We start from the raw sequence: 12,588 nt of genomic DNA on the forward strand, positions 1-12,588 counted from the left end.
GTTTGTATTTTCTGAGTTGTTGTTAATTTCTCCATTCATCGCCGTCATGGTCCCTTTCTAGTTCGTTATTACCAATTTGACGAGTGGCAAACACCATAGCGTACATCATTGAGTTATGGATGCACGCGAGAGGCTCAGCTAACCACGTAGCCTCTTGAGTGCTTAACAAACCTCCCAAGTGCACTCGATAGTTTTTTTGCGCGAATTGCAATATTTGAATATTACAAAAAAAAACTTACCGGACGTTATGTTATGTATCTCGGTACCTAAAATCTACGGTGTCCTACCCAAACCCCACGAAACTCAATGGAAAAATACTCTAACAAGTTTATTTTCAACTTTATCGCGACGAATTATTTACTTGCTTATATACTTTCATTTCAGTGTCCTATAATGAAATGAAATCAAGCATTGAAGGCAGAACTTCTCATTATAAGTTGGCTGGTGGAATTTTAGCTGGAACTGTTTCTTTAACTTTAATTATATTCATTTTCATTTGTTTTAAAAAGCTTCGTGGACCCACTAGGTAAGGCTGTAGTTATATTTAGGGAAGATACCGTTCAAGTATCTTTTTAAAATTTTTATAAATCGATTGTGAAGTCATAACTGCAGACACAAAACCAAATAGTGTGCGTGGTAACCATATTCAATTCTTAATTACCAATGAACCAATGAAAAATCTAAATATGAAGGAATAAGGAGCAGAGGGAAAGGGAAAGAAGGGAATAAGGAGCAGAGGGAAAGGGAAAGAAGGGAATAAGGAGCAGAGGGAAAGGGAAAGAAGAGAATAAGGAGCAGAGGGAAAGGGAAAGAAGGGAATAAGGAGCAGAGGGAAAGGGAAAGAAGGGAATAAGGAGCAGAGGGAAAGGGAAAGAAGGGAATAAAGAGCAGAGGGAAAGTGAAAGAAGGGAATAAGGAGCAGAGGGAAAGGGAAAGAAGGGAATAAGGAGCAGAGGGAAAGGGAAAGAAGGGAATAAGGAGCAGAGGGAAAGGGAAAGAAGGGAAGAGAGAAGGAATAGACAAACACACAGAATCACTATAAATCAGAAATTGTATTTGTACTAATCACAACGTTAGCATTTTTTCTAGCCCACTCCGCTATTTTTATTCTCTTTTCTTATTGATTTCGTAAACCTACTTCACTTATTTATTCATAATTTATAGATAATTTTCTATGGGAAGAATAACTTTGGTAACGGCCTGAAATAAGTGTGGAGGAAAACATCGTTCAGCATGTCGTTAGGATTGTATTATTTATTATCGTAATTATTTAAAAAACGCTGCATTCTGTCTTTACCTCTTACCTTTACAATATTCTTCTTTAGAACAGATGGACTTTATTGAAATAAGAGTTTTTTCCTTAAAACTTAGCGAGAATCCACCGCTGGAGAACAATCAGTTTACTGGTGTGGCTTTTGGAGATCAAAGCAACCATGGAAGTATCCATCGCTTAGAGATGGAAAGTCAACCAACGGACTCTTCTGTTATATTAGAGGTAGGTTATTTCTGTCACACAATACCAAAAGATAATCAAAATATTTCCGTTGTTCATTTTCTTTCCATAGGATTCCATAGCTTTCCATTCATCAGGTTTTGAGATAGTTGCAGCTGGCCACAACAACTGAAACGACAAAGAAATTACGTTCAACAACTCAGCCGCATTAGAACTAAAATACACCGCACATGTTAAGGATTCTCCTATTCAGTGACATTTAAACCTCTGCAGGAATTTCCACAAAAAAACTATTTAAACTGTCTCTGATTTTGCGGCTGACGGTTAAAGCCCCATTGACAACCTCAGGTTGAATGCTTTTTTGAAAGTTCACAGTAAAAGTCTGTACTTTATCAGTGACGTCTGACCGTTAAAATCTAACTCCTTTGAATGCTGACGATTAAATCTCAGTGAGATCCCCCGTAGATTTAATTTGGAATTGTTTTCTCTGTTCTACTTGTAGCCCCTCCTAATATTGATAAGCCCTCCTCTTATAGATCAGCCCTTTTGAAATTACCTCTGGAAATTGTATAACTGAGTATCGATAAACATGATTTTATAGAAGCAGATCCATTTCAAGTGCAACTTTAACTTACTCCTTATGTTGTAGAAGTTGGAGCCGGTAAACTCTCCACGCCAAAATTCCAAGGAAAGTAACGTTCCTAAGGTGACAGCTGGAAGCTCCACCTCCTCAATTCGAAAAGAACTTGGAAGGGATAATTTCGGAATTAAATCAAAACAAGGTATCTTCGTCACCGTCATTGCTGTAGTTTCTATCAGTAGAAAATACCGCAGATGTCCAGGTAGTGGGGGCTGTTATTCTAGGGGAGGGCATTACTCTGAAGCCCTGTTAAGCCCCCCCCCCTTACCCCCTCTCCCCTGTACAGCAGGTTTCTTTGAATGAGCACCCCTCCGACCGAGCACATTTTTTTAAAGATTTCCTCGTCCCTCGACACATTTTTATGGAGGAGTGATCACATTTACCGATTTAGCTAGTATAGGAGAGTTTTCAATGGGGTGATGACTTTAGTCCAACGAGTTAAAAAACTTTGGCCATTTTACGGCTAACAGTTAGCTTCCTTCCTTTTTTACGACTAACGGCTACGATTTGTCAATTTTTACTCGTTCATGGCTAAATTTCGTGGCCGTTTTATGGCTAGCGGTTAACCCAACTGAGACCCTGGTATAGGCAAATATACGAATTTCTCGCGGAATTTAAGATAAATCAGCTAATCAAATTGCACAAGCCCATATTGTGAGTGCGATTTGTGGTCTTTGAAATATTTACGAGTGATGATTTATCCCAAATTACATGAGAAACATTTGTGTGATTTCTAGTTAATAACAAACATGCAAAAATATGACTGTTTGCCTCTCGAGTTTTTTTTATTTCGTGTCATGGCTCACTGGATCTGTCGCTTGTCTTTTTCCTGTTGGTGGAGAAGTCGGGATTTTCCCAACCGCCTCCCGGCTAGCTCAATTGGTTAAAGCGCTGGATTGTGTTGTGCGGGAGGTCGAGGGTTCGAGCCCAGGGCGGACCAATACTCATGGTCTTTAAATAACTGAGGAGAATTTGCTACCTTTCTATGATATCAAGGAATGGATAGATATTCTAGTCTTCTCGGATAAGGACGAATGGACCGCAGGCCCTTTCTCCTGCAGGGTTAGGGGTAGGAGACGTTAATTTCCCACGCACGAGATTATTTTGTGGTGGATGTCCTCCCCTGGGGTGGGATGGGTGGGAGTCACCGGGCCCCATAAAAAGCAGCTGAACTGGGCTACCCTGTCTAAATATTCTATGCTAAATATTTTCTTATTCCCATCAAGAGCTTCCTTCTAACTTTCCCTTCTTTCGTACGAACTTACTTGTAAAACTCCTCGAGAATTTTGTTCGGAACCTCCGATTCATACTTTCATATCCGTTTTAATTTTGGAACCCCAAGACTTCCAGAATTGTATCCAGTTGTTTTTTCTTTGTCAGGTGCTTTTGTTTCTAGCATTCTCTCTGTGAATTAAACGTTCACACTTGCTCCTCACCTGTCCGCCATATTGTTTTGCTGTAATTTTTACGTGAGCTTTATGCACTGTTTGAGATTAATTCACGAGTTCTCAGCCAATCAGCATAATGAAAGTCATATATATATATTTATATATAGAGAGAGGGATTAAGCTTGGTGTCCGTGAAACAGTGCTCGATACAAATAGTAGAGTAGAGCGGGTGTACTATTTGTACTGTTTCACGGACCCCAAACTTAATCCCTCTACACCACTCCAAGTTTTTGTTGAGCACTCTACGGCAGCCCGTAGCATGGAAAAATTCAACCTCAGCTACTCTACCAAGAATATTCCGTTACCATCGCGCAATGACTATTTACAACGTCTCATCGAAAAAACCAGCCAATTCTTGAACAGAATGCGCTGGAAGGCCCACTTCGTCCTAGATCCTAACAACTCACCCACATCCAAAGAGAACTACGTCTTCAAATCGTCTAAGAACCCTCCACCGATCGAAGAACTAAAGGACTTTGAGGACGACATGTTCAAGATGATACAGTCTGTAAAATTCAAGCAGGTGAACAGCTATTTCCTCAACAAACTAAAAGAAGACACCAACCACACCAAGAACGAACCCAAGCTACTGGTCCCAGCAGAAAAAACTACTAGCTTCTACAAACTTGAACCTGCAGAATACAACGATCTTCTAGAAAAAAAACGTAACAAAATCCTACAAGAAAGCCCTCCCCACAACAATTCAGCAATCCATAAAACAAACAAAGACATCGCGACAAAACTACAAATCGATGACAGGATAGATACTACAGCCAACAAAGACGCATTCATAACACTTAAAGACCACAAACCGAACTTCCCAAACAAACCGACATGCTGCCTGATCAACCTGACGAAATCCAAAATAGGCAAAGTGAGCAAAGAAATCCTCGACCGCATCAACACCAACATCGCGAGAAAAAGCAACTTCAACCTATGGAAAAACACCTCAGCCGTTATCAACTGGTTTCCATGTATAGACAACAAAAACAACTCTAACTTCATCTGCTTCGACATAGAAGAATTCTACCCATCCATCAGCCTAGACCTCCTAAACAAAGCGCTCAACTTCGCGTCTGATTTTGACAACAACACCGCCGACGAAAGGAACATTCATGACAAAAGCTCGATTTTAATCCACAAACAGCAACCCTGGCAAAAAAAAGCAACACTACATTTTACGTAACCATGGGCAGCTTCGACGGCGCCGAAACCTGTGAACTTGTCGGAAACTTCCTCCTGTCCCAGCTACAGAATCTCAACATAAACATTGGTCTATACCGAGACGACGCACTTGCCACAACCGACGCCACACCCAGGGACACTGAAAATATCAAAAAAGAGATATGCCGAATTTTTAACGCTAACGGACGTCGCATCACCATAGAAGCCAACGAACAAGCAATCAACTTCCTGGACGTCACATTTAACCTCAGCCAAAACACCTACCGGCCATTTACCAAACCCAATACCACACTACAATACGTCCACCGCGAAAGCAACCATCCACCGTCCACCACGAAAAAACATCCCCGCCGGCATCAACAGACGCTTATCATCCCTCTCATCCGACAAAACCTCCTTCGACCAAGCCACTCCCGCCTACCAGAAGGCATTAAACACCAGTGGTTACAGCTACACACTCCACTACGAACCAACGCACGCACAAAGTCGCAAGAACCGCCAACGCAACAACATCCTCTGGTACAACCCGCCTTTCACCAATAACACCAGCACTAACATCGGACATAAATTCCTCGAGCTGATTGACAAACACTTCCCCAAAGATCATAAGCTCCGCAGAATTTTCAAGAGGAGCACAATCAAACTTAGTTACAGCTGCATGGACAATACAAAACAAATCATCGACAACCACAACAAAAGAATCCTCAACTCCCATGTAAAGACTAACGCCACCGCCACAACCGACACCTCTATCGCAAACAACAACAAGAAATGCAACTGCTGACAGAAAAACTCATGCCCTCTAGACGGAAACTGCCTCTAACAATCTGTCATATACCAAGTTACCATTACACGTAAAGACAACAGCACGACAGACACATACATCGGGCTCACTGCAAACGACTTTAAGTCGCGCTACAACAACCACGCCTCATCATTCCGACACGCAAAACACCGCAACTCCACCGAACTCAGCAAACACATCTGGACACTTAAAGACAACAACATCAATTATTCCATCACCTGGCGCATCCTATCTTCCCACCTGCCCTACAACAGCTCATGCAAACGATGCAACCTATGCCTTAAAGAGAAATTCCTAATCATCTGCCACCCAGACCTATCAACATTCAACAAGCGTAACAAACTCGCTCTTGCTGCCGACACAGAAACAAAGCACTCCTACGCAACAGCTGACTTTTCACACTGCATAAACATGATGAGTGGGCAACCACGAAACAGGTCTGCGGGGATGTATCTGTAGTTGTTTTTTTCCGACTACCACACATTATATATATATATAGTAAGTGTAAAACAATGAAACATGAAGCAAACTTCTAACTGTTCCAGCTTAAATGTGGCGACGTTTCGGCCTTCGGCCTTCTGCAGGTGGAACGTATACATATAGTATGCCCCTGAGGAAGACCGAGACGGTCGACACGTCGAGGTAATAAACCAACAAAGCTACATTGGAGTTGGCCTCTTGACCATCACATTTCAGCTTTTATTTACGTTATTTCAAGAGCCCACGATCGCTTCAGTGACCCTCCAAGCAGTACGTTTGAAACTGATCAGCATTGTTTGTGGGACCCCTTACAAGTTTCTACTTCTATATATAGAGGGATTAAACTTCGTGTCCGCGAAACAGTGCTCGATACAAATAGTAGAGCGGGTATGATGTATGGTAGGCAGAAAAAAAAAACGACTACATATACATCCCTACAGACCTGTTCGTGGTTGCCCACTCATCAGATAAAATCCCCTGATGAGTGGGCAACCACGAGACAGGTCTGTAGGGATGTATATGTAGTTGTTTTTTCTGCCTACCACGCATCATACTTCTATATATATATATATATATATATATATATATATATATATATACATATATATATATATATATATATATATCTTTACATATATAAAGGCCCCGAGCCAACAGTGACGCCGCGCCAGAAGGATCCAAAAGGATTCACAGTCCAAACCTCGATAAATGGTAGGAGAAGTATAAATGGCACACGAGGACGGACAAATTCGAGCGAAGGAAGACATATACTCAATAAAAGGTCTAAAAAGTTTAATTAACAACGTTAGGAAACGTTAGGAAACGTAGGAAATAGGAAACGTTTTTTATTAAATTTTTTAGACTTTTTATTTAGTATATGTCTTCCTTCGCTCGAAGTTGTCCGTCCTCTTGTGCCACACTACTATATATATATATATATATATATATATATATATATACATATATATATTATACTTCAAGATTTAGGTTACTTGAACTTTTACTGCAACTCTGAGTTTCATGACTCTTGCGAAGCAATCGTCATGCAACTGCCAGAAATAACGGTTACAATCCACCGAAATTTAAAGGACAGAACAATGTGTACATGCGCGCGCAAGATACTGCACGCGCTATCGTAACGTTACGTTCTTTAACAGGAAACTGCAAAGGAAACGTACATTGGTCTCTGTGACACCGCTTCTAAAATGCGTTACAGGAACCACCTGTGTTCATTCCGAAACGAACGTTACAGGCATGCTACTGAACTTAGCAAAGATATATGAAGTCTTAAAGATAAGGACACTAAGTTTAATATTAAGTGGCGCAAGGTGAAACAAGCTAGTTCGTATTCCAATGTAGCTAAAAGATGCAATTTGTGTTTGTAGGAAAAACATTTTATCATTTGTAAACCGCAGATGGCAAGTTTAATCAAAAGAAATGAGCTGACATCATGTTGCAGACATGTCAGGAAATTCCTGTTAAAGAACGTAACGTTACGATAGCGCGTGCAGTATGTTGCGCGCGCATGTGCACATTGTTCTGTCCTTTATATTTCGGTGGATTGTAACCGTTATTTCTGGCAGTTGCCTGACGATTGCTTCGCAAGAAGCATGAAACTCAGAGTTGCAGTAAAAGTTCAAGTAACCTAAATCTTGAGGTATAATTATCCATAGCTCTAGCCCTGCTATTGAGCACTTTTTAGTAGATGATGATCTCATTCCGCTATTTTGGTTATATATATGCGAATAAACAAGAAATAAAGTTGTTTCACTTATCCTTGGAGTGCTCGATGCAGAAATGCGTAGAGCAAGATACAAATATGAAAGAAGGAAATTATAGTATTCAATAGAAGCAAATATTCAACAGAAACAACCTGAAGATCAGCTACAGCTGCGCTACAAACATTGCTAATATAATCAAAAGCCATAATCAGAAAATCCTAAATGAAAATGACGAGGCATCCAGCGAAAAGAAATGCAACTGCAGATTAATCGAAACAAAAACGTTTGCCCTCTTGGCGGCGCGTGCCTCACCGGAAACATCATCTAGGAAACAACTGTCACAACAACTTCTGGTAACGTAAGGAACTACATTGGAAAGACAGAACACGCTTTCAAAACAAGATACAACCACAAACTCTCTTTTAAAAACCGAAAATACTCACATGACACTGTACTTTCAAAACACATTTGGGACTTAGAGGAGCGAGGCAACGACTACAAGATCAACTGGCGCATCATCAAAAGGGCAAGCGCATGCAAAGGCAAACCATCTCGCTGCAACCTATATTTGGCTGAAAAACTTTGCATCTTGACCGCTCAAAATGCCTCTCTCTTAAATAAGAAATCTGAGTTTGTAACGAAATGCCGCCACGAAAAAAATTTTTTCACATCATCCAATCGAAAGAAGCGCGTGCGTGACGACTTCTAACCGTTCTTGAAATTTAAACATTCATAACCGTTTACTTGTCGTAGACAACTTTCAGTCTGATGATCGCCTAGAGCGTGAAACTCGAGTAACTAGAAATAGTTTCCTTCTTTCATATTTGTATATATATATATACCAAGTTAAAAGGCCTCGAGCCAACAGTGACGCCGCGCCAGAAGGATCCAAAGGGATTCACAGTCCAAACCTCGATAAATAGTAGGAAAAATATTGTAGTACACGAGGACGCACAACTTTGAGCTAAGAAAGACAAATACCCCAATAAAATGTCTAAAAAGTTTAATAAAACACGTTTCGGTCCGAGACCTTCATCAGAGCTGATGAAGGTCTCGGACCGAAACGTATTTTATTAAACTTTCTTAGACTTTTTATTTGAGTATATGTCTTTCTTAGCTCGAAGTTGTCCGTCCTCGTGTACTACTATATATATATATATATATATATATATATATATATATATATATATATATATAGTAGTACACGAAATGAGACATATCCGGTGAGACATATCCGGTGAGACATATATATATATATATATATATATATGTGTGTGTGTGTGTGTGTGTGTGTGTGTTTTTCCCGACTTCCACACATTATACATATATATATATATATATATAAATAGAATAAATGTTTGAAAAGAAAATTTGCCTTGAGCGGGATTTGAACCCACGTCCCTCCTGTTACTAGTCAGGTGTGATGACCACTACACTATCAGGACAACCATGCTGGCAACACGGCAATCAAAGATGTGATTTACGTGGTCGGAGACGTGGTCTCTTTGTTTCATTGAAATTAGCATGTATCCGTAATTGGATCCTCCTTTGTGATCCGCTAAGTTGACTTCGGTCGTGTATCTTTAATAGATCCTTAGTTGGGTTTCATATGGGGTTATAGGCTTCCCCTACCCGGTCACCTTGAAAAGTTAAATTTCCTGGGAGACCACGTCTCCGATCACGTAAATCACATCTTCGATTGCCGTGTTGCCAGCATGTTTGTCCTGATAGTGCAGTGGTCATCACACCTGACTAGTAACAGGAGGGACATGGGTTCAAATCCCGCTCAGGGCAAATTTTCTTTTCATACATTTATTCTATTTAAGTATGATTACTTGGGGTGTACAGGGTCAGGGTTTCCCTCGCATACAGAATATATATATCTATATATTTATATATATATATATCTAAGTAGAAGCTTGTAAGGGGTCCCACAAACAATGCTGATCAGTCTCAAACGCGCTGCCTGGAGGATCACTGAAGCGATCGTGGGCTCTTGAAATAACGTAAATAAGAGCAGAAATGTAATGGTCAAGAGGCCAACTCCAATGTAGCTTTGTTGGTTTAATAGCTCGACGTTTCGACCGTCTCGGTCTTCTTCAGGAGCATGCTCCTGAGTATGCTCCTGAAGAAGACCGAGACGGTCGAAACGTCGAGCTATTAAACCGACAAAGCTACATCGGAGTTGGCCTCTTGACCATTACATTTCTGCTCTTATATATACATATATATATGTGTGTGTGTGTGTGTGTGTGTGTGTGCGTATACATATTACATATTATTGATTGCCTAAATACAGTTTGAGAATTGAAAATTAGTAACTCTTCAACCGGTACATTCGTTACAGTTATCGCTATAGTTACTATCGTAAATCAGCAAATTAACACTTCCTACGAATAAGCTTCTTCCCCTGCCCCACCACCATCACCACCCAAAGCATTAATCAGTGTCCTGTCTTGCCCCTATCCCATCTCCAGTTTATTAGACACCGATGTATACGTCCTCCCATAGATCATAAGCAAGAATCAATCAAAACGTGTGCATAATTCAGCCTATCATTTAACAACATGTAACTATCATTAGAGCGCACATTTTTTAACGACTGAAAAATGAATTATTGCCAAACTCTCTCCTTGTTGTAGATTCGAAACTCCTTAGCAGCTTGCAATATAGTGGCTCATTTCAGGAGAGAATATGTAATCGTTTGGACAGAAAAAAGAAGTCAGGTGCTAGTGGCTTTCACAAAGTTTGTTCACATTATGATATTGACGAAGATAAAGTAGCCGCAGTTTTTGAAAAGTACCCTGACGGACCATCAAGAGCCCTATTGGAAAACTTGGCAGCCTCGCACCCAGAACTAACAGCTGCTGAGTTTGCAAGTGTGTTGAGAAAAATTGCAAAAAGAAGTGACGTGGCCGAGCTTCTAGAGGAATATGATAATCAATAACAAACATTTTTAAGAGGCCAGTGTTATGTTGGAGATACGTTTAAAGAATTTAAACGTTTCTGTAAACCTTGAAAAGGAAAGTTAAATAATTTCACGGCCATCGCGAAACCAAAAAAAAAAAAAAAAAAAACTCAGTATGATAAATTTTGTAAAAGTAAACAATCAATTAATTGTAATTTTCGGTAATAGTTTTACGATATTCAACTTGAACTTAATGTATTTTGCAAAGGCTAAGAATATGCCTTGATTCAAGAGAATATGATGCGAAGAATCACCATCATCAAACGACGCGTACTGTCGAGTACAGTGTTTACCACCAGTGTGCCGGTAAACCTCTGTTTGATGGTGAGCGAAGCTCTATGTAGATAGTGCTTGAAAAAATTCTTCAAGAAAATACCTCACTCGAGGAGGGAGCCTTTCTTGCTTTGTGTACCATTATAAACCTTGAGAGTACTCGCTTAGCGCTTTTATAGATTGTTCATACCTAACATCCTACATTGCATCTTCTTTTTGGCCTAAGAGATGTTGTAACGAGAGGAAAGGCACGAAATGACAACTTCAAGTAAATAACCTTTAAAATACGTGGATCAAAGGTACTCAGTTACAAAACCCGTCTAAACAAAATGAAACAACAACCGTATTTACCGTTTTATAGTACGCACCACTAGTTTTCTAAACAACAGTTCACTCGTATTTGGCAAGTATACCGAGCAACGTGTTAAACACATTGTAAATAACGAATTTGATGTTTTTAATGCAAGTAAAGTATTTTATTATCCAACTACACCTAGACCAGTACAAATAACGCCATAGACGAGTACAAATATCACGCGGTATTTGTACTCGTCTATTGTGGTACCAGTTAAACAGGTTTTCTCGCATCGCGCAAGCGAAGAATTGGATTGTAGTTACGAAAAAGAAACAAATGGCGTACAATTTGAATCATATTTGACGACCAGAAAATTTCTTCATTTAATGAAGAAAATAGAAACAGCAGCACAACAACGCGCCAATTCCGTTCCGCTTCGCATACTTCTGTCACGCACTCCCCGTAAATAAACATTCGCGAAATTCGCCCGCACTGAAATAACAGTTTGGCGTGTTGGATAATATATAACTTATTAGAAGTTTTGTTGTGTAGTATCGCTGAGTATTTTTACTCGTTATTTTTATTTTGACTCGCCCTACGGGCTCGTCAAAATACGGCACAACTCGTAAAAATACTCAGCGATACTACACAACAAAACGTCTATTAAGATATATAGATTTATGTTAGCAATGCAAGTAGTTTAATCACTGCATGAAAGTTATTATAAGTAGTTATGTATTCTGTTGCAAAACAAAAAGGTAAAAAAAATTAAGTATTCCAAATTAATTGTCGGTAACTGTGTGTGACATGAATAAGAATATCGTAGGGTAACAAAGTATGAATTTGTATGAGTTCTAAAGAGTTAAATGGTATTTGCAACAACTTAATATATATGTGTTCGTTTTGAATAAGTCCCTCGGGAGTTAAAAAAGGGCATCCTACTTTGTAAAAATAAGTTATCTGGCTGAATGTAAGTTAAGAGGGTTAGGTTATTGATTAAATACCTTGCTTTATGAACGTTTTTTATTTTACCGACCCAAGATTAGTCGTATATTCTATTCCTGGCACTTTTGTAACGTTAGTTGAATTTTGCACCCAATAAAATGTTATAGGTATTTTAGTTCAAATAATCATATTTAGTCACAGTTAATGTGTAAGGTATCTACTTTGTAAAAGCCGAGGACAGTAATCATGTTCCAAAGATAATGGTAGTCTTGCCACAGTCAGATCAAACTCATGAAATAGAATGTTGAGCACCAAGGTATGCAGCGCAATTGCTCATCCCCAGAAGATTATCATTTTTGTTGAAATTTAAAAGCA

The 12,588-nt window shown here is 39.5% G+C and overlaps 2 protein-coding genes across 2 annotated transcripts in view; one reads left to right on the forward strand and one right to left on the reverse strand.

Annotated features, from left to right (window-relative positions):
• LOC111340954 (uncharacterized) overlaps window positions 1–12,588 on the reverse strand; it is a 198,673-nt gene that overhangs the window by 71,294 nt on the left and 114,791 nt on the right. The gene's annotated exons all lie outside the window — the stretch shown is intronic.
• LOC148731848 (uncharacterized) lies at window positions 940–12,383 on the forward strand. The gene is made up of 3 exons (XM_088759887.1): window positions 940–1,495; window positions 2,103–2,235; window positions 10,375–12,383. Exons 1-3 carry the CDS (start codon window positions 1,331–1,333, stop codon window positions 10,677–10,679), a joined length of 603 nt encoding a protein of 200 aa, XP_088616013.1. The 5' UTR covers window positions 940–1,330; the 3' UTR covers window positions 10,680–12,383.

Source organism: Stylophora pistillata, chromosome 5 (genome assembly GCF_964205215.1).
Source record: "Stylophora pistillata chromosome 5, jaStyPist1.2, whole genome shotgun sequence".
Lineage (NCBI taxonomy): Eukaryota > Metazoa > Cnidaria > Anthozoa > Scleractinia > Pocilloporidae > Stylophora > Stylophora pistillata.